Source organism: Nipponia nippon, unplaced genomic scaffold, assembly GCF_047370975.1.
Source record: "Nipponia nippon isolate SJK-2023a ecotype South Korea unplaced genomic scaffold, ASM4737097v1 scaffold_5, whole genome shotgun sequence".
Taxonomy (NCBI): Eukaryota; Metazoa; Chordata; class Aves; order Pelecaniformes; family Threskiornithidae; genus Nipponia; species Nipponia nippon.
The window spans coordinates 71,512,619-71,534,900 of record NW_028262369.1 but is presented as its reverse complement, the minus strand read 5'-3'; the positions used below and the strand labels follow the sequence as shown (position 1 = coordinate 71,534,900).

General features: G+C 41.7%; 2 protein-coding genes and 2 non-coding genes across 5 annotated transcripts; 3 read left to right on the top strand and 1 right to left on the bottom strand.

Moving 5' to 3' along the window:
* Positions 1–262: 262 nt before the first annotated feature.
* Positions 263–15,920, bottom strand: NDUFS1 (NADH:ubiquinone oxidoreductase core subunit S1). Of its 2 annotated transcripts, none has more exons than XM_087732262.1 (19): positions 15,762–15,920; positions 14,689–14,756; positions 14,357–14,448; positions 12,811–12,918; positions 11,566–11,642; positions 11,392–11,473; positions 11,154–11,284; positions 10,243–10,428; positions 9,630–9,764; positions 9,105–9,219; positions 7,958–8,103; positions 7,212–7,340; positions 5,285–5,414; positions 4,622–4,782; positions 2,856–3,010; positions 2,079–2,254; positions 1,203–1,337; positions 932–1,004; positions 263–615 (listed from the first exon to the last, which is right to left on the bottom strand). In XM_087732262.1, exons 2-19 carry the CDS (start codon positions 14,750–14,752, stop codon positions 524–526), a joined length of 2,187 nt encoding a protein of 728 aa, XP_087588388.1. In that variant the 5' UTR covers positions 14,753–14,756; positions 15,762–15,920; the 3' UTR covers positions 263–523. The 2 variants fall into 2 exon arrangements, with proteins under 2 accessions (XP_087588388.1, XP_087588387.1); XM_087732261.1 differs by lacking the exon at positions 15,762–15,920 and adding an exon at positions 15,565–15,749.
* A 240-nt stretch (positions 15,921–16,160) lies between these two features.
* On the top strand, positions 16,161–20,335 carry EEF1B2 (eukaryotic translation elongation factor 1 beta 2). Its single transcript, XM_087732268.1, has 6 exons — positions 16,161–16,341; positions 16,751–16,873; positions 18,242–18,365; positions 18,746–18,812; positions 19,466–19,591; positions 20,145–20,335. The coding sequence occupies exons 1-6, from the start codon at positions 16,262–16,264 to the stop codon at positions 20,297–20,299; spliced, it is 675 nt and encodes a 224-aa protein (XP_087588394.1). The 5' UTR covers positions 16,161–16,261; the 3' UTR covers positions 20,300–20,335.
* On the top strand, positions 18,594–18,673 carry LOC148052323 (small nucleolar RNA SNORD51). Its single transcript, XR_015699368.1, has one exon. It is a non-coding gene; the product is annotated as a small nucleolar RNA SNORD51 (small nucleolar RNA).
* LOC148052322 (small nucleolar RNA SNORA41) lies at positions 19,112–19,245 on the top strand. The gene has a single exon (XR_015699372.1). It is a non-coding gene; the product is annotated as a small nucleolar RNA SNORA41 (small nucleolar RNA).
* Positions 20,336–22,282: the final 1,947 nt, after the last annotated feature.

Sequence of the window (22,282 nt, the reverse complement as noted above, 5' to 3'; positions counted from 1 at the left end):
GATAGGTCTGAACACTGACATAAACCAAGTATGCCTGACTCAGAAGAGGGACAACTTGCTCTGAAAGTGCATTACAAAAATAGGACGTTCACACTCTCACCACTGCTTAAAATTAAAATACCTGGATACTCTGGAAGAATGTTACAGTTTAGTATTTTTGCCATGTAGACTTGTTCCTAGCAAATCAAGACTTACTGAGTTTGAGTTGCTTACTGAGTTCTTTTCATGCAAGAAGCGTGAGCTATATGAATTACACAGGTCATGGATTGTTTGGTGTTATAATTTATTTGTATACAATCATCATGTACTCTGCCTCTGGGTACAGTAAGTTGAGTGCTGTATGTTCTCTCAGACACAACAACAGTCCTATAATATTATGGGACTATTCCAACTGATGAAAATGTGAAATGAAGAAAAGAAAAATACAACGACCTAGCAAATAGATTTTGGAAAAAAAAATATCAGTCACAGCAGTTAACTGCAACAAATACTTGGATGGAGGTGGTAGCAGTCTGATTAGTCTCTAGCAGCTGGCTGGCTCTTCCACTGCATGAGCACCTTCAACAACAGCTTTCACACATTTGGCCATTGTCTGGGATGCTCTGCTGATTGAATCTGAAAAAAAAAATCCAAACACGTCAGTGTGCTACAACTGTTCATTTTCAAAATTGTACACAGACACAATGTAGGAGAGATTTAGTACAGGACTGAATAGAAAGAGGGTAAAGAAAATTCCTTAGTTGAAAATATAGTCCAGTAGCCTGTGCTTTATGCAAATTCCACATCATTTTACTGGAAAACTTTGTTTCTTCAAAAGACTCAAATCCTACATATCTTAGTAGAAAGCTTTAGATGCCTCATAAGAATCTTACTGTAAAGCTAAGTAAAATGTATCGCTGATTTCAGAATGGAAAGGCCATACTATACATACCTGTCATGTAAAAGTCTTTTATTGTGAGCTGAGGTGGAACAAGAGGATCAGCAAGAAGCTGTTGCTTCACTAACTGTGCCAGGAAAGGAAAAAAAAGAAAGTCAGCTTTATGATAGGAACTTGTTACCAAAGCATTTGTTTAGTGAATTCTGCATTCAGTGCAGGCCAAGGAACGCTTGTAGTACTACATATGAAGAAGGCCCATTTCTTTAAAAAGCATCAAGCTACTCAACAGCACTATATCATGCCCAGATGCTTGAGTTTTGGTTACCTTTGACAATTCATTTGCCTGGTTGAAGTAGTTAGCCTCTTCCACATCATCATATCGAACCAGATTAGGAGATACTTCTTCTAAACGCTTCCGTATTTGATCAAGGTTCTCATAAGGCAAGGTCATACCAGCCAACTAAGAGATTCACAGAAAGAAATGCCGTCAAGTCTAGGGATTTAATACATAGTGGTTTAGATTACCAATCCATTAACATACCTAAAGTAAAATCAGGAAAAATCTACACTCCTGAAAACAAAGGCAGTTATAACGTACAAACTGAAGCAAATGCACAGTATTCTGTTGGACCTCTGATGCCTACAGTTAAGACTTCCCCATGTTAAAAAAACTAGGCTGTCTTGTTTGCTATGCAAAGGAAAAAAAAAAGATGAGAAGTACTTTTCTCCTTCCATACAGATGTCACTTGTCCTTTCCCTAGCTTACCACTACATGTGATAAAAGTTGATGCAATTACCAATGCGTCTTGTTCCCAGTGACCAGTGAGCACATATTTGACCTTATCTAATGACACCAGATCCTGTCCTCAGAATTCATGCTGTTTTCTTTCTAAAAAGCCAGAAACTGCATCCTCCCACCAGTTTCCTCTAAAGCACTTCATGAAGATGGGCAGAATTTGCAGACAAAGCTTCACCATTATGCATTCCAGCAGCATGCAACAGCTACAACGTTAGTTGTAGGAAACAACGTGATTTAATTCACAGAATTAACAAAAGATTCAATACAAAACATTACTTCTTAAGACTACAGTCATGTATTTCCCTGAAAACGTACCTCTTTTTTGGAAACACTTTTCAATACAAAAGGAACTTAACCTCTCAGTATACTTTTATTAGAAGCAATTTGTAACAGCAACAGTACCTCAGAGACAGCTCTGATAATTCTCCAGTCTTCCCTTGCCATCCCAGGAGGTGTTACTGCTACTCTTGTCTGCTGGGCCCTACCCTCAGTATTCACGTATGTGGCCGCCTTCTCTGTATATGCTGCTCCTGGGAGAATAACATCAGCCATGGGAGCTCCCACATCCCCGTGGTGTCCTAAATACATGGAAAGAGGAAGCAGTATACAACCATGTAAGACATAAGTAAGTAAAAATAAAAATAAATGCTTTAGTGACACAATACAGAATTTCTGTGTTCCCAGAAAAAAGGAGTTTCTAAGGTTCGCTTAACCAGTCATATAAAGCCTATTAGGCTGACTGCTCTGAGGTTTTACTTGCCTAACACTTTGGGGTGAATGAACGGACTACAAGCAGTAGTACATGGTAGTTCAGTGTCTATAGCCACTCAGCTTTAGGGGGCTCCTGGAACAAGGATGCTTAGTGAATTAAGATAAGACCATGTTTTGGTATGATAGAACAGCTGGGAAGCAACACCCTTTTGTCTGCCAGGTTTGAAGCTATGCTCCAGAAGACCACACTGGTTTATGGTCCCGTATTACTCATCAACAGTTTCTCATTTTTACCTAAGAAATAGGTAACCAGTATCTCAGTTATGTGTTGGAAGTTCCATTTCTTGGCAGAAAATAAAGGCTACAATTTATCAAAGGGTCAGATATGTTTGTAAGAATATGCCACTATTTAGGCTTTCTCTCCAGCTATTAGATAGCAACATTTCTTAATTTACATCTACTAATTACCTTGATAGATGATAAAACAGTCCTTTGGCAAATCCTGACGTGTTATACAACCTGAATCTGCTCCCAAGAGATACAATACTTTGGGAGGATTTTTTCTAATTGCCTCCACTCCTGGTTTGAAACCCAGATCCAAAGCAGCTACCTGGCTTGCAACCCTGTAGGAACAAACACATTATGACTTTAAGTTATTTCAGAATTCTCACTCTCCCATCAGAACAGACCTAACTTCTTTTTTTGACTAAATATTTAGGAGGGACATAAGAGGTCTGTAACAGTAACAGGACAAAAATGAAGCATAAAGGCAGCTGAAAATTTTGACAGAGTATTTGACAAAATATCAGGTTGGTTTTGCATTTTGACAAACTGATGCCATTTGAAGCTTTCACGGGGAATCTTGCATATTTAAGATGAGATAGCAAAAATAAAGGTCAGGGCCTAGTGGCAGGCAGCTCACTTATCATCTGGAACATCAAGGTTCACATTTCAGCTACGAATTGAACTCAATGGGCCTTTAATTTAGGGCACTCACATGGAAGATGAAAGACCAGCTACTGGACCATCAGCTACTCTGAAGCATCTAAGACTTCAGACCACTATTGCATCACTATTCATTTATTCACACATAAAAATACTTTTAAAAGAATGAAATAATCATTCTCATTTTCCAGCACTCTCTTTCTTTTCCAGAGAAACAGTTTTGCATAATCCTGCATAATCAGGTGCCAGACTTACAATAATATTTAAAAGAAAAAGGATTCTCTCTGTACAGTACAGACCTCTCAATGTTACCCGTGTTTGTCTGACATAGTCAGACATATGGGTTCCAGTAAGTTAAGTTGCTTTTTACACTTAAGGTAGAGAGGATGGTGGACCAAAAGCATGAAAGTCACTAATATGAAAGACTGCCAAACTACATGTAAAAATGGTATCATGAGTGTTGTTTAACTCATCAGTGTTTTGGTATTAAATGCTCCAGTTTCGACAGCAGGATTTTATATTCAAGTTCCCTTCAGAGGACCAAGCCCTGCTCTTGCTATACTAGTTTTACATCAATGAAGCTGCTTCTGGCAGAAGGACTTTGTTGAATCTCTGAATCTGAGCACCACTACATTTGCTGAAATAATTTTTCCTTTACAGAGGTTGTCAATTTGACAGACAGTTTTAGAAAGAGAGTAGGGAAGGACTGTCCCAAGAGAAGCTTGCCTATTAAAAGGAATAACATCCCAATAAACTGAGTAACTAAGATCAAAAGCCCTAAAATGAAAAGCTTTGAAGCTTTTCTATTAACTATTCAATTAAGAAACTGCACAGTAAAAGGAATATTGTAAGAAACCATATTATTTAAATATAATTTAAATATATTAATTGTCATTAATGTATTTGCCATTTTGTTTGGTTTTCTTCCTCTACATAAAAAGCAATCATTTAGCAAGTGACACTAGTCTGCTATGCATTCTACTAAGCACTGTGGTATGTTATTAAGCTCTCTTGCATTCTGTACCTCTAAATTTAAACTGTAAATTCTACATTTAAATATAATAGATCAATAAAATCTCATGGAGAGCCTGAAAAGTTTGCCAGGTCAAGGAACCCATTTTTATTAAGAAGTCTCTGCTAGTTTGTACTTCTATTTTTTATATTCCCTACAGGTTCTAACCTGATGAGCCGCTTGGGCGTACACAAACAAATCTGCATATATACATTGTGGTAACTTGTGTAGGCCCAGCATGAATGCAAGTGGCTCCCAAAAAAGCTTTAAAGCAAACCTGTGGAGGATGTTCATGACTTTCCACTCGGAACCAACACCGCTCTTAGTCCTGGCATTTTGTGCAATGGTGGAAACAGCAGCATGGATAGCTGCTCCATCACTGCGCTGCAGTGCTGCACTACCTACCACCACCATTGGCTTTTTGGCCTGGTCGAGGACCTGTGCAAGTAAAGAATCAAAAAATTCATTCCAAGGCTCTTAAGACAATTCTTGGTGCAGATAATGTAATAAATCAATGTAATAAATCCTGTAATTTCTACATAAGTCTTACACGCAAAGCTACGATTCTGAAGTGGTCATTGTTCCATTTAGAGATAAAGCCAAGAGAACTGCTGTAAGCAGTACGCTACCCTGTCAATACAGAACTATACTCTTGATAACCAGACATTTCAGTGGAAACAGCAGTGGCTGAAACAGCTTGGTTTATATCAAGAAATATTTCAGGAGTTTCCTCCACCACAAAGTTTTACACACCTGAATATATTAAACAGCTCACACATACTTGGTGCACACTGATCATTACTTCATCTCTGCATTTGATTAATAGCAAATAACCCCATATACAACATGGTACTTCTCTTCAAATCTACCTCTGTGGGGAATTCAGATTATTATTCAATACATCTGAAATTTAACAGTCACACTCTTAAGTTGTGTGTACCTTGGAGAATGCATGTTTTCCAGAAGCAATATCCTGGAGTATCTGTGGGGACTCTCCTAGATGGTCATATGTGTAGGTCAAATTAACAGGAGAGCCAACAAGGGCCACTTGCAAGTCATTGTGAAGCCAGCTGAAAACACAGCAAACATTTTATAAAAATCAGAGAAATAGAGAGTTTTAGTCAACGAAAGCCACTAATTATAATGTTAGCAATAACTTTAGATAGGATGCAAATTCTTTCAAGGGAATTTAAACAGCATTAATTGTTTTGGTAACATGCTTCATGTTCATGCTTCATTTTTCAATTTTAGTATTATTCTGACTGTTAAACAAGCTTAAGGCTTTTTTAGGACTACTTCTCTACATACATTCTGAGACCAGTGCAGCAACACGCCTCACATGAGAAGTTCATAACTCAATTCCCTCCTCCCCTCAAACCTTTGCCAATTCAGTGTAAAAAAAGATTACACAAAATGAGGTGCTATGACTTTAAACCATCTTTTCCAGTGTTAGGCAAAAACAAACAAAACAAAACAAAACAAAACACCCCACACCTACAGCTACTATTAAGTTTATTTAGCTTGACTTAACTCGTAGTTACTTCAGAATTGAAGTAATTTGTAGGAGGAAAGAATTTCTTGTATCAGAAATAGTGTGGCCAGCAGGACTAGGGAAGTGATCATCCCCCTGTACTCGGCACTGGTGAGGCCGCACCCCGAGTACTGTGTTCAGTTTTGGGCCCCTCACTGCAAGAAGGACATTGAGGTGTTGGAGCGTGTCTAGAGGAGGGCAACGAAGCTGGTGAAGGGTCTGGAGCACAAGTCTTATGAGGAGCGGCTGAGGGAACTGGGGTTGTTTAGTCTGGAGAAGAGGAGGCTGAGGGGAGACCAGGAGGTTGTAGGGAGGTGGGTGTCGGTCTCTTCTCCCAAGTAACAAGTGACAGGACAAGAGGAAACGGCCTCAAGTTGTGGCAAGGGAGGTTTAGATTGGATATTAGGAAAAATTTCTTCACCAAAAGTTATTAAGCACTGGAACAGGCTACCCAGGGAAGTGGTTGTGTCACCATCCCTGCAGGTATTTAAAAGACATGTAGATGTGGTGCTTAGGGACATGGTTTCATGGTGGACTTGGCAGTGTTAGGTTAACGGTTGGACTGGATGATCTTAAAGGTCTTTTCCAATCTAAATGATTCCGTGATTCTATGAATTTGACAGTGCACTTATTTCTTAGATAAGCAGAGAAAAAAATTTAGCTGGTTAGAAATTTTTCCTTTTTTTTGCAGCCTCTCATAGCACAGACTTCTAAAAATATATGAACCATTCATAAATTTCATTGCATTTTTTGTCTCAAAATTTTAAGGCCACTATTGTTTAAAATGGTGTATTTTTGGAAGATCCCAGCATTAGGACAGACAGGGCTTTTATAAACCTCAGTTGTCTCCTGCTGACATATCTTGTTGAAGTTGAATTAGCTATGTTCAAAAGCTTAGGAAAGCCATATTACTTGCCAAAGAAAATGTTAAACTTGAATGACTGCTTCTAAAATCCGCAAGTCTGATTTATTACAACAACAATACAAAAAGCAGCAAACTGATGATGAAAATAATTCTTTAAGGAATACGCTTTAACAAACTTCTACAAGACAGAAAATCTGAAGTGTCTGTGTAATGTAACAAATGAATAAAAGTCTAAGTATATGAACTTAGGTAAAATGTCGAAGTGAGAATGAACGAAACATAGCTACACACCGTAGGGAGAAGAGACCCCCTTTTCTACACATATATCACCATTCCCTTTACTAAAAGGTGAACTAAATCCAGTGAGTCTGTCGGGATGCACACTCTCAACTTACTGCCTGCGGCTCCACCTGAGCATTGTATCAAATCCAGATGGATTTGCATGCTTATTCACCACCGAGGAATACAAACCTCTTTCGAATTCTAGCATTGAAAAGCGGTGCCTCAAAGCGTGGATTGGTGCCAACCAGAAGCAGGACATCTGCCTCCTCCACTCCAGCAATCTTGGTATTAAGCAGGTAGTTAGAGCGTAAATCTGTGCTATAACAAAAAGATTTAAGAAAGAACGGGGATGAGAATTCAGTAAAGGGATGGAATGAAGATGTGGTAAAGATTCTAGATGCTCAAAATATTTTTTCATCTCAGGTGGAGAAAGGGAAAGAAGAGATTTCTCAATCTGAATTACTAACTCAAATAAAAAGTAAGAGCCTCTCTCTTTCATGAGTATCAGAGACAGCAAAACATTAAAGGAATTACAATGTGGATTATTTCCTACATTTACAGTTATTGTCAGCCTTCACAAACTTCATCTGCTATTCCACAGTTTACAAGATCATAATTATACTATAGTTTTCACAACAAAAATAGAAATAGACTAAATTAGCCAACTTACAACAGTGTAACTGGCTTTCAGTAGCCTACTGTTAAACTGCAGCAGCCTCAACATACAGTAAAGTGTGCAACCCCTGCTGTAGTAGAGACTATTGATCAACTCACAACCATAAATACTCTCTATAAATTAATATTGTAAATTCAAACAAAACCTGCTAATGCATCAGCAATTGCTACCCTTGGTCATGTCAGAATCTTACCATGAGATGATCTGCAGACTGGAAAGTTTATTAACATACTAATTACAGTACTGCCTGAACTCTTACCCAGCTCCAGCAGTAGGGAAGACCTCTTCGGTGCAGAGCGTATCACAATTTACTCTATTCAATAAGTCTTTCAGAGCTATTAGCGCTTCTGCATCCACCAGTCCTCCTACAATTGCTGCTACTTGCTTACCTTCAACAGCCTGTAGCTGGAGAGAGAGAAAGTATAAACATAAGCAAAAGAAACCATTGACATAAATTCCCATTTGGCCCAGGTAAATGTTTGTTACATTAGGATGTGCCAAAGCCAGCAGTGCAATCTGCTGGCCTGGAGTAGCACAAACTGATCCACAGTGTCTGACTTCTGCAAGGCAGCAGCTCTAGCTCCTTCAGAACTCATGATAAGCAAAGAACAGCTCTTGGTATTCTGTGCAAGTCTCTCTCACTTGAGTTATTGCTCAGATATGGCTAATTCTCATTTGGTGTGGTGAGGAGAAGAAGATTTGTGAATGCTTTTATTTTAATGAAACTACAGTGTAGACAGAATACAAACTTCCACAACACAAGCTCAGGTAGTAAACTCAACTCAAAAGTATTATCTGAGAAGCAATAGCTTTCATAACAAATCCCGCTACCGTACCACGGGCAGAAACATCCTTGAGGGAAGTTCAATTACAGTTATTCAATTCTACTTTGTCCCACATAAAATTTTTAATCAAAATCCAGAGCAGTCATGCAGCACTTCATTTGAGCAGCAGAATCAATCACCACACAGAGAAAGCACCGAGGCAAGCACAATTCAGATATAAGTAATACAGAATTAATGGCTTTGATGGCAAAAGTGGTGATAGCACAGTTTAAATAAATTTAAAGAACTCTTCAGATAGATCAGAGTAATTCAGGAAAGTTGCTTCCTCCTAGATTTCTGAAGGAAGAGTTTCATTTCCTATTTAAATAAAAGTAATTTCTCTCCCAATGCCCCAAATGAAATCATGATAAGACAAAGTTCTTCAGATGGTCTAATCCATGAAACAGGAAATAATATTCAAAAGAAGAAATTTAAGCGGAAATACAATGGATCAGAAGTCAAATGCTCCCCGCTAACCTTAAAGAAAAAAGCTCTTTTCTATATGACTTCCATATTAATCATTGTAATATGTCCAGCTTTAGAAATTAATATTATGCTACATATATTGAAAATTGTTCTTACCACACCAGCAACACGAGTTAATACATCCTCCCATGAGGCATAAACAAATAGTCCTTTCTCATTTTTGATCATTGGCTGAGTAAGTCTCTGACGCTTCAGACCATCATAAGCAAACCTAAGTGAACACGACTAATATTATTAAAGAACAAAGACAAAGATAATTGTGTATACTAAATATTTTCTAAGACTGAGTTTTCTAACAGCTTGCAATGATTAGAAAAGAGAAGCCCAAGAAATATTTCCCCTGAAAGTTTAACTTTTCCTTCTCAAAAACAAGCAAAAAAACCCTGTCATACAAATAAAAAAGTTACTGTAACAAAAAGCTACAAAAATGAAAACATTAGAAACTCGGTAACTTCAACGACAGTATTAAAAACATGTTTTATCAATTATTCTTCACTATAGTTTTACAATATTAATAGTGGAATCCAGAAGTCAGTGCTACTGTCCACATTTCTGGTTCTGCAAAGCATACCTTTAACACGTGCATAAATGCGCACGTGGGTACAAACACCTCCCACCCACCTTGTTTTGTCAGATATCCATTCCTCGTTGATATCTTCATGCAGCCTTGGCAAAATTCTCATCACTTCTCCAGTTCTTGTGCTCACTACGATGTTGCTTCCAACTGCATCAAGAACATCAATTGACTCTACCTTCCTGTTTAGAACAAATAAACCATTTGCAGTTTTCTATATACAAGCAGCAACAGACCGCATAACAAACAAAACAACAAAAAATAAAGTGCTGTAGGTTTAGCTTTAGATATACATATAAGAGCGTAGTTGCACACGATATTTTAAAAAATATCCTCAACAATTACTGAGTTAAATGAATTTGAATTTTCCTTTATACACATTTTTTTAATGAGCAATCAGCACAACCTACAAGTCCAAACCAATTTAAAGTAAAAATAAGGGAAGAATAGTCTAAAAACTACAACAACATTCTTCCTTTTCTTAAATGAGCTGTGAGTAAATAGAATTTGTGTTAGATTCAATCTATGGAAAAGCCTACAACAAAAACGCAGAGCATAAAAATCAGAGAAGACCCTTGGTATCACAGGGACATATTCTAAGATAAAGTGTATGACAGAAACAGAAAAAGCTGCATCTTCAGTATGAGTTAAGATACGTACCTTGTCTCCCATGGGCGTGCAGTAAAGGCATATGGCTTGGAGGTAAGAGCGCCAACTGGGCAGATGTCAATAATATTTCCTGATAACTCAGACATGAACATTTTTTCAACGTAAGTACCAACTTGCATATCGTTTCCTCTTCCAGTTGTTCCCAAGTCATCTACCCCTGCAACCTCACTAGCAAACCTGGTAGATGCAAAAAGAATGAAAAACAAATCTGGAATGTACAACAGCAACATAGCACATTTTTCAACCTTATCTCATTTTCATAAGATAAAACATTAGCCTTAGTTCATACACCTGAAAGAAGAAAACAATTGTTTAGATGCATTAGTCAGTGCCATCCCAAGCAGGACTATACCTCTCAGAATTTCATTCAGACGGGGCTACAAAAACCAGGTGGAGTTAAATCAAAAAACAGAGCAGTTCGGTGCTCATTGAATTTCACAGTCTGAATGCAAGATTAGTCCTAACAAACACGTTCTTTCTAGAACTAGGTGAGTACATTGTATTCTTTTCCATCTGGCTCAAGTTTGCTAGCACTGAATCTCAGGACTACAGAACAGCATAAATACAGCTACCAGAGACTCTCCAGAATAAATAGATCTTGCAACTGTGGCTGAGGAAGTCACTTAATGTTTTAAAATCCATTCTGGCACTAACACCATGGGACCAGTTCTGCCCTGTAGAATTCTCATTTCACTTTCATGTTTTGGCCATCTCTGTTACCTGCATGACAGCTGTCTGGTAGCTCTGGGAAACCAGCTGTCAGTCCCTACCAGAAATAAAATTAAGTACAGTCAGAAAATAAGAAAAATTGACTGCCTCTCATGGTGTTTCTTTCACAAGTAACAAACTGATATAAATATGCCTGTTCAGTACTCTCTCCAGTGAAAAATAAAGGACATTACCTGATACATCGAGTGCACTGTATACACCGAGTCATTATTGTTTTGACTAATGGGCCAATGTTCTTGTCCTCCACAGCACGTTTTCCCTCTCTAAATCTACTCCTATCACTGCCAAACATCATCGATTGATCCTAGAACACACAACAGAAAACAGACATATCCAGGCTGCCGGAAAGCACAATTTCACATAAGAGAAGGGTATTAATACGTGTCTACACGATTTAATTGGAGCTTGTACCTGTAGATCACATTCTCCACCCTGATCACAGATAGGACAGTCCAATGGGTGATTTGCCAGCAGGAACTCCATCACCCCCTCTCTGTTGGGTTCAGGAATTAAAGTTAATGTCAATTTTACGTCATTTAGCAGATGGCACAACTAATCAGCTATAGGAGGCTAAAAGAAAGGTACCTTGCTTTCCTGGACTTCTCAGAGTTTGTCAGTATGTTCCAGCCCTTCATAACTGGCATGGCACAAGCAGCAACTGGCTGCATTCATCATAAAAAGCAAGCATGAACACAGCATATTTCTTCTCAACACGGGCACAAACCCTAACCTCCCCCTCCCCCCAAATTCTTACACAGACATCTGCTATTAATTTAACACGTTGTAGAAATAAAAAGGTATTTGCAAGGAAAAAAAAAAAAGAAAATCTAACCAATAGTCACTAGAAGCCATATTTATTAATAATCTGCTATATAAAAAGGTTAATTAGTTGTGATGTATTTATTTTTAAAGTTGAAAATTTTACACTTTCGGGTTCCAATTCAAGTAGTTAATAGCAAGACAAAAGTCGGTTGTGGCAGATATAAGGCAAATCCAAGAGATTCAGCAGAGATCTGGAAAACCTCTAGAACTGAAGTTCAGAGTATGCATCATTTTAGACATTTATTTGGACAAAGCCTATACAAAGAGTCTTGGAATAAAATTTTTCAGAAGATTACCGCAAGATTAACAAAAACTCCTGCTCAGAAAACGAATCCCTCCTACTTTTCAATTACATCACGAGGTAGACCATCATGATTTCCATCTTTAGTGATAACCCAACATTTTCAGAGACACAAAGCTCAAACTATGGAATTCAAGTTGAAGTGAGCTAAAGTTTTATATGTGAACATAAATGTGTAATCCAAGACTGAACTCCAAAAGAATGCCTCAACTATCTGCACAGATTTCTTAATACTGCTGAAGACAGCCTTCAATCCTGAAGTCAATTACTATTTTACAACAGACATCAATGGTACATAATGCATTAAAATATAAACCACTAAGTAACTGCAGTCTCTGCGTAGCTAGAACAAACCTGCAGACACTAATCCTAGAGCTGAATTCATACAGTATCTGAAATTTACTATTTGTGTAGTATCAGCTGAAAATGTGTGGTCGAAGCCTGAATTACAGAAAATAAAAGTATATCTGACTGAAAACACACAGCTATCAAATGCTCGTGTCCAGGAGCAAGATAATCCATAAGAGCCTGAGAACTGACTTTGATCCATAGGCAATCACTGTGGTCCAATGGGAAGAAAGGAAAAACCTGCTTCGAGCAGCTGAATGACAACAATTTGTGTGCTAATGATAGTGCAAACAATTATTTACAAGATTTAAACTAGGCCCTAAGCACAGCAGGAAACTGTAATTCCTATGAAGCAATACCTTGGGAGCTTTCTCTATTTCCACAAGACACATCCTACAGTTTCCAGCAACAGAGAGACGATCATGGTAACAAAAACGAGGTATCTGAATTCCAGCCTTTTCACAGGCCTATAAAGAACAAGAAACAATGGAAAATTAAATTTTAGTTAGACCTTTCAGTTCCACCTCATAAAACATTATTCAGTTTTTCAAAGACTAACAGTGTAAAGTGCTCAGGAATGTAGTGCATTCAACCTTTCATCTTAAGTGACCATAAATAAAAAATAGTGATCAAGCAGAAATATGTCAGGTTATCAATGACAAATATATTTTTTCCAAAATTTGTAACTGATTGAGGAAATGAGAACTGACCTCTCTTTCATTCTTTCCTCCAAGAATAGAGAATTCTCTCTAATAGATACGACTCTAGCAATAAAAATAACTTTTTAAAGAAAGAATGCACTATTTAAAGAAAAGTGCATAAAAGAGGAAAAATTGAAAAATACAAAGGAAACAACAATGGGCATAATGGCTTGTGATAATTCAACACCACAGATACTCTCTATAAAGGTACTGGAGCATAGCCAATCTTCAACTTCAGCAGAACCTCAAACTCAGAAACATTCTTCCATGATATGTCTGAAGAAGAGATAGGAGGACAGAGACGACAGATTTCCAGAGAACAGATGAAGTTGGCCTTTCCTGTGTAAAATCCCCACGGCTGATGGGATCTATGCTATAGTGCCTGCCAGAAGAAACACCACTGAATTCAATAAAACAGAACTAACAAGATCTAACTTTTCTGATCGTTTCTACAAAAAATTAGCACATGTAAGAAAACCTAAAAAAGCTAATAAAAAACAGTATTTAAGAAATATTGCATTAGACTCCTGCTGGGGGGATTCTAAAGCCTAAATAAATTAGTAACTTGTATCCAAAGAACGAGGGATGTATTTTAAAATAAACACTGTGTACTTTAATATTCTGGCTCACTATACCACATCCCCATTTAATGGCTTCTTAAAAGAAGTTAGACTGGAAAAAGATCTACTTTAAATTTTGACCTGAAAAGCAACAATGCTGAGTACAGGCTGGGAGATCCAGGTTCCATTTCTTCCCACACCAAGAATAAAAGCAGCAAAGGATCACCATTCTGAATCATAAGAACTAATAACCGAAAGGAGACAATCCCTCATTTACCTGAGACGCCACTTTAATAAGATACAAAATTAACGGGTTCTGAAAGACTACCAGGTCACGCAGAGTTCAGAGCTAGAATTTCAACCAGAATTTATCAAAGTCCGTTATTGTATTGCATAAATTTTTGCAGCTGGGATTCAAGCTGCACGCATCTTCTTTCAGGCAATCATGGCAGATGTTTCTTTTTCAAACACTGAACTCCCCAAAGGATTTCTGCCATGTGAAATTGCATCAGTCAGTGAAAACACCCCTAAAGAATCGCAAGAAACAATGCAAAGGGTTGGTTTTTTTTCTATATAGAATAGAACATGCTGCCAAGAAGTGATCTGGGGAGTCCAAGAAAAATTCAGCATGCCACTCCCCACACCTGAAGTACTGTGGTTCCTGGGTTCACCAATACAGGATGGCCATCCACAAACACCTCTATTTGGTTGCTGGCTGCTGTCGCAGCTGTACGTCCTGAAAGACACGGAAAAAAAAAAAAAAACAAAACTTTCAGTTACTGCTAGAGGCAAACCGTCAGACCCCACGCTCCTTATCTTACAGTTATACAGTACTGATACGATTCCAGTTCTGTAAACAGCACAACATAGAATTCCAGAGCTACAAATGAAGCATGCATACATGCCCTTCAATAAGTCAATTACACATACATTAATTTTTTCACCGTACACACACGAATAGAATAGAGAGACTTACCACACACTTTGGAGGACTGGGCGACCCCAGCTAGGGCCCTGCGGACAGCAGGTAGTCGAAGCATGGTGCTTTGATAAGAGAGAAAACAACACTGAATTTTTATCAGTTCAAACGTTTGCTAACAAGTTTTAAACAGGCAGAGTAAAAACTTCTGTACCACTTGCAAAAAAGTATGTACGTGCCTGTACGTGCAGGGGAATAAGACATTACTTTCTTAAACTACATGATATGGCTCTCTTTTTGTAACTAGCTATACTTTGTACATATGTATGTCACCTTACAGCAGAAACGGTGCAAGTCACGGTGATCAACAGCTGGCAGCCCAGCCCAAGCCACTGGCTCCGCAAGAGCTGCCGGCAGGACGGAGCAAGGCCGAGCGGCCAGCGAGAGCGGGTGGCAGCCTCGCTGCACCCCGTCCCTGTTTACAAACACGGGCAAAGGCACACAACCAGCGCTCGGCGGCGGCCAGGAGCCACGCAGGCTCTCCGCCCGCAGCGGGCCAAGCCGCGGGGCGCCTGCCCGCCCCGGCCCCCCGGGCCCCGCTCCCCAGGGACGGCGCCGCGGCCTTGCCGGACGGCGCAGCTCGGCGGCGGGCCCGGCGTCCCCATCCCAGCCGGCGAGGGCTCCCAGGCGGGCCCGGGGCGCTCCGCCACAGCGCTGGGCTGAGGGCACGGCCCGCGGCAGCGCCGCCCGGCGCGGGGGTCACCTTGGAGGCGCCGCCGCCGCTGCCCGCCGGGCAGCCCCCGGCCCGCCGCGGAAGCCGTCAAGGGCACCGGGAGCGGCGACGGGAGGAGGGCGCCCGTAACGGCACCGCCGCCACCCGCCGTCCCCGCGCTGCCGAGGCGCCGCCGTCCCTGCCGCGGCCGCCGCCGTTACCTGGCGCGGGACAGGCGGCGGCAGCGCCCCGGCCTTCCCCGCCGCTGCACGGGCCGCCCTCCGCCTCGGCCTCTATGGCGGCGGCCTCGGGCCTTTCCGCCGCTCCCCGGAGCCTGTTTCGGCAATCTCCGGAGCGGGCGGCCTCAGCGACGCGCGTCGCTTTCTGACGCGCGCGTTCGGCAATCTTCGGAACTAACCGCTTCGGGGGTTTCCGTCAGCTTGTCGGCGGACGATGGAACTCGGCAATTTCCGCCGTTGTCCCAGCGCCCTCTCGGCCACCGTCACGCGCGCTACCCTCGGCAATTTCCGTCCTCTTCCGCTTCTGTCTTCGTCCAACTCCGGCAACTTCCGCTGGTGCCTGCGGTGCGGGGGGGGCGGGGAGGGACGGACAGTACGGGGAATGCTACAATACCCCCGTAACACCGGCGAGCTTCCTGGGCTTTATCGCTAACCCCACATTTATTACTCTGATCCTTCCCGCAGCTCCGATGTCCGGCCCGCTGCAGGCCCTGCCCTGGAGCCGCCAGCTTGTCAGGAACTACTTCGCGGTTCATTCTCGCGGAGGGATCTATGTACGGGGAGGCGCGCGAAGCGCACTGAACGCTATATAAAGGCGGCGCAGGGGCTGCTGGGCCTCTTTGCGCGGCGGTCGGGCCGAGGGCGCGGGCGGGAGCGTGTGTGCCTCGCCGTTGCCGCCATGGGCTTCGGGGACCTTAAGTCCGCCGCTGGCCTCCGGGTCCTCAATGATTTTCTGGCTGACAGGAGCTATATCGAGGGGTGAGAGGCGGCCGGGGGAGCGCTGGGGCTCGGGGGAGGCGAGCCTGGCCAGGCCGCGGTGAGGCCCGCTGGCCTGACGGGAACCAGCGGGGGCGGGCGGGGGGCCGTGCCGGCGGGGGCCCTTGAGGCACCCCTGCGTGTCCGCCCCCGGCAGCTGCTGCCGCGGGGCCGCTGTGGGAGGTGCAGCGCCGGGGCCGGCCGAGCCCGCGGGCCGCTACAGCGGGCCCGCGGTGCCGAGCCCGCCTGGCTTCTCGCACTTCGTGCGGCGCTGGCCGCGGGGCCCAGCGGCAGCCTGGCGGACGCACCGAGCTGCTGCCGCGGCGCGGTCGTCTCTGTGCTCAGCGGCTGCTGCTTCACGTCTCTCTGCGTGCACCGAGGAAGGGGGTTAACTTCGGCTTATTCTCCGCAGGTACGTCCCTTCTCAGGCTGATATAGCAGTCTTTGAAGCAATCGCTGCCCCACCTCCTGCAGACTTGTTTCATGCTCTTCGGTGGTACAATCATATTAAGTCGTATGAAAAGCAAAAGGCAAGGTATGGTTAAACTGCAAAGCTGGAATGTATGTGCGAACTGGCCTACAAAGTGTTGCGTTTGATTTTTCGAGTTTGAACAAAACTGTTTTTCACTGGTACCACGTGGCTTTTTGTGTTGCCATTGGAACAGGAATGGTTCTAGAGGCAGAGCAGACTTCTGTCAGTACATCACGCTTCTCACGTAGAATTCAGGCAAGCTGATTCTGTCTCTGTTCATTTGCAAAGATTTCTGCTAAAGCTTATAAGAAAGGCTTGAGTTTTGTTGCTGCCATTTACACAGACAACTATGCTGAAAGCTGGAAATTACTTACTGGTAATCGACCCTATAAAGGCAACACCAAAATGGATTAGAAAGCGTTACGGTATGTAGGCGATAAATAAGGAAAGTGGTTCGTTCAAGTTTTTAGTCCTAGAAGATAAAGCAAAATCAATGATTTACAATGCAGAAGCACATATAAAGAAGGGGAAATATGAAAGCAAATGTTATCTTTTTTCTTTTTTAGTGATTTTAGTGTTCATGAAAGGTGCTGTATTGACATCCATGGAGACTGCAGGCCTCTCTAAAAAGGTACAGCATAGGTAGTGTCAGTATTGCTACACTGCCTCCTCTGTGTGCCTCAGTCCTGTTTGGAGGGAACCCTTGTAAAGTTGGGTGGCTCAGTCACCCATCTGTTTCCAAAGCTCTTACAATGCTAAAGGGGACTGAGGTGATAAAGTTGCTTCACAAAGTCCACTCTGGAAACTACTTGTAGTTCCTGAAAACTAAAGCTAGTTTTATGACTCCTGTAATGGCAGTTCACAGTAACAATGGAACTACAAGCGTGTTCTAAGACTACAGAACTATGTGAGCTATAGAAGATTTAATTCAGATGCCCTGCTCCCTCATGTGCTGTTGAGAGCTAGCTTTCGGAGTGCAGCATTCACTGAAACTTACAAAGTCACAGGCTCAGTCACCTTGCAACAATGTATTTTCTGTCACTACTCCTTTTTAAATAAACAAACAATATTTTTCTGGAAGCATGAACAAGAAGTTGATAACTCCTCCTACACAGAACATAATGCAGATAAATGATTCCAATAAGCAAGCTTTTTCTATCCATATACTTAGGTGGAGCAGCAGTGTTGGGCAGGATCATGTCAGCCTAGATGAACAGTCCTTGAATATGGGATTTGCTGTAGTCTCAACTAGTATGTCAGGAGCAGTGAGGATTGTCTTTGGGAAGGTTCTGTTTTCAAGTAGCAGAATTAGATACTTATTTTTTTAGCACAGTGTTTTGTACTATGAATGCACTTGTAGGTTCATTGACAAATTGGCAGTATTTTTATCGACATTTGAGTAGGTTCCTAATATTTGCTGTTTTCTTTCAGCTTGCCAGGAGTAAAGAAGGCTTTGGGGAAATACGGTCCTGCTGATGTTGAGGACACAACAGGTGCAGCCACAGATAGCAAAGATGATGATGACATTGATCTTTTTGGATCTGATGATGAGGAGGTACCTGTGAACTTTTTGCATTATATTTGGGTTTTTTTAGAAATACCCCAGTATGCAGATTTTTGCCTTAACTAGTTTAAGGCACTTGAGTTTGTGACCTTGATACCAGGTCCTACTTGGAATTCTCAAATTCAGCTGTCTTCGCAGAAGAGAACAGTTGGAAGGTAAAAACTCAAGAGTTAGAAAGGAATGTGTTGCAATGGGGTGGACTGTCTACTTTAACTCTGGCTGGTTACATGATGAATAAAACAAAAAATCACCATCTTTCGGCTGACAGTTGTGATGATTTGTTTTTGCCTGAGTAGATGCCAGTCAATTTGGTAATGCTTTAAAGAGGCAGGGCGTTGGTGCTCTTCCTTAACTTTACATTTCTCTTCCAGGAAAGTGAAGAAGCAAAGAAACTGAGGGAAGAACGTCTGGCCCAATATGAATCAAAGAAGTCCAAAAGTATGTCTACCAAATTAATCTTTTATGCTTGGGTTAATTTTCATGCATTTGAACAGGATGGCTAGAAACACTAATTAACTGTAATGGATAAACTTGACTGGAAGGAGAATGGGAGTAATTAGCTGCCCTTGAATTGCCTGTGAACTTAGTCTTTCCCATAACAAATGGGAACCTTAACATAGTTTTTATCCTGCTTTAATACACTCGTTTGTCTTGCCCAGAGGCTGAGCTTTCTATATAACCAGAGAGAACCCCAGGATTTTCTCTCAAAGTTTAAAGAGGCTGCAATATGCAAGTCCCTCCACAGCTACTGGTCTGGAACTGTTCAGAATTGTAGCAGTTGCAGTATTCCCTCTGTGGAAAATAAACTGTTACACGGCATTAAGCTCCTTCTCAGATCCTCTGAAAAGGACTTCCTATGTAACAAACAATGTTAGCTTCTTAATCTGTGTTTTCTTAGGAGACTGTTTCTCAAGAACATGTGTATCAACATCGTGAACATTGGGATACGCATAGCGTAAATACTTTTGAAATGTGTATTGGTACTGCTATGTGAGGAGGAAAAGTTATTCTTGTAAAGCTAGTTTGCAAGTATATATATTCGTGAGGTTTTGAAAATTTCCTCGCTTTTAATGGTGATTTTCTTCCCCCAGAACCAGCTGTTGTTGCCAAATCATCAATCTTGCTTGATGTGAAACCTTGGGATGATGAGACAGACATGGCCAAACTAGAGGAGTGCGTTCGAAGCATTCAGGCAGATGGCTTGGTCTGGGGATCTTGTAAGTAGGAGAAAATTTCAAAGCAGGGAGAGGGGAGAGAGTGCGGCCTCTTAAGAGGGTGTATGAATAGGTAGACTTGTGTTCATTGTTTGCTGATCTCTGAAAATGTGGGTAGCTAAAACAGTGCAGGAATTGCAACACTACAGTGCTTCAGTATCTTGCAATAGTCAGAAAGGTGTATTAGTGCAGCGGCCAGGTTAAGATGCAAATACAGGTTTGAAAAGCTTTAAAACCTTGGCTCCGCTATCCTGCGTCTCCCTGTACAGTTCCTGATGCAGCAAGCAAAACACCCGTACACCCACATCACTCGTCTGGGGGGGCAGGGTGGGACCCACAAAAACAAACTTTTTGACCACCTTGTAACGAATGCTTTTGTTGTTGATTAGGCAGTCTATAATGTGGAACAGATTATGGCTTTTATGTATTCTTGCAGACTACTTTGGTCAGTACAAGCTCAGATTTGCATTTTTAAGGGATTCTGCCAGTCAAGGAGTACTAAATGCTTTTTTCTTATCTCTTTTTTTTGTTTTGTTTTTTTTTCTCCCCCCTCCAGCTAAGCTAGTACCAGTTGGCTATGGTATCAAAAAGCTTCAGATCCAGTGCGTTGTTGAAGACGATAAAGTTGGAACAGATATGCTGGAAGAGAGAATAACAGCTTTTGAAGATTATGTACAATCAATGGATGTAGCTGCTTTCAATAAGATTTAAGTCTTGATATATCTAGAATAAATGTAATTGCAAAAATTGGGCTGTGTCTATAGTTAATTCAAAGTCATGGTGTAATCCAACTCGTACATGTAAAATTTGGTTGATGGGTAAGGTCAAAGCTAAAACTGAATTTCAAGGTTGTTCCAACACCCCACTGTAGTACCCAAGAACTTGAGCAGAGGAAATAGAAAATTTGCATTTACCATCAATCCAGATTTAACATTTACATGGCTTTAAAAATCTGAAATGCTCTTTGCTCCTTTTTTGGAGGAAGTTGCATCTTTGGAAATTTCTGTAATACCTCTGGATGGAGGGGTAGCTTTCAGGGAAAAAGCACAGGACTCGGGCAAAATGCAAATAACTTTTTTTTTTTTTTTGCAGTTAAACAGTAGTATAAATTCTTTTGTTTAATAAGGGTGGTGATTAAACAAATATACCGTGGGCTTTTGTTTGAGGGAGTGGAGATGAAGTCAGGGGTTGTGGCCGGGTACGGAGCGAGGGGGGCTGGGTCTGGCCGGCGGCTGCCGCGGCACCTCCTCCTCTCCCCCTGGGGGGACGCGGAGCTGTTTTCCTCCCAGGTGTGAAGACTTCTGCGGTGAGATTACTTCAAATTTCGCATCTTTTTCCGGGGCTTCTGAACGAGTACGGCAAACAAGGGTGCTGCTAAAAGCCCCTGCCTTCGTGTGCCGAGGTCCCGGCGCCTCGCGCTGCCCGAGAGGCGCGGGCAGGGGGCAGCACGCGCCCGCCAGCGCCTGCGGCCTCGCCTGTCCCTGCCGGCCGCGGGGACCTGAAGCATGCTCTGGGCTAAAAGCAACAACAAAAAACCAGGTGTTCAGTTAAAACGCGAAGATCAAGTAGCGTGATTAAGGCCAGTTTGAGCGGCTTACTTGGCTCCAGATTGGTTCCTAGATTGATTTTGACTTTTTTTTAAAGATTGAAGAACCCATCAGAACTGAATTGTTTCCAAAAACTATCCATAGGAATGACACAAATGTGAAAGCTGTCAAAACTGTGAAGCTTCTAGACAAAGTCACGCTTCTAGGCCTCCTGTTGGACTGAGAGAATTTATTGAGACCATGAAACGGAAGCCTTTTATGTGCCACGCTGGTCGCTCTGAGATGAAGATGCTCAGTGCCGAAGCCTGACAGCAGCAGCTAAAATAACTCTTTTGTGTTCTTTTATTCACAGAGCATCTGTGTGCGGTTATCTGGCACAGCAGGTCCTGCTTCTCCTTGTTCAAAGGTCTGCCAACTTCAGATTATGCAAGAGCTCAGTTTTATAATTTGTCTCAGAAAAAAAATCTGCCTGCCAGAGGTTTAAAGCATGACTAAAGAATTGAAAGTAAGTATAATTACAAGCTTCATTCCCACCTTCCATAAACTTAACTCCTAAAGGACTAGCTGCATCCTGTGTGTAATTAATGCACAGTACCCTTTCTGTGGCAATTCTCTAGCTGTCGCTTCTGCTAAATCACGTAGCAAATGCCACATCAGAAAAAAAAAGAAATAAAAATTCTGCCACAAAAATGTAATTTTCATTATTCTTGGCCATCGCTGTTTCTGACCTCCCATTCAGCATGCTGCTTACCTTTAAACTCTTTCCTTGACCTTGAAATTAAAGCTCTAAGTGGATAAAATGGTTTGATTAGACTGTAACTTTGCTAAAATATAGCACTATGAGCCATCCATCTGACCTGCCAGACTGGATTTTTGCGTGTGTGTTTCATTCACGCTCAGCGTGCATGCACAAACTCTTCAGTCGTCAGGATTTCTTTTGTGGTTTTTTTTCCCTGATGTTAGAAGGAAACTTGCTGCACAGGAACAAAACAAAAAAAGCTGGACAGCACAGTCTCCCCAGCTAGTTACAAAATAGATAGGCACGTGGGCAAGAGAATTCCACAGAATCCACATGTATCTACGTTAGGGTTTTTTGTGTAGTATTTAGGTACGTGCTGGTATATTACTGTGTCATCGTGCCTGTGAA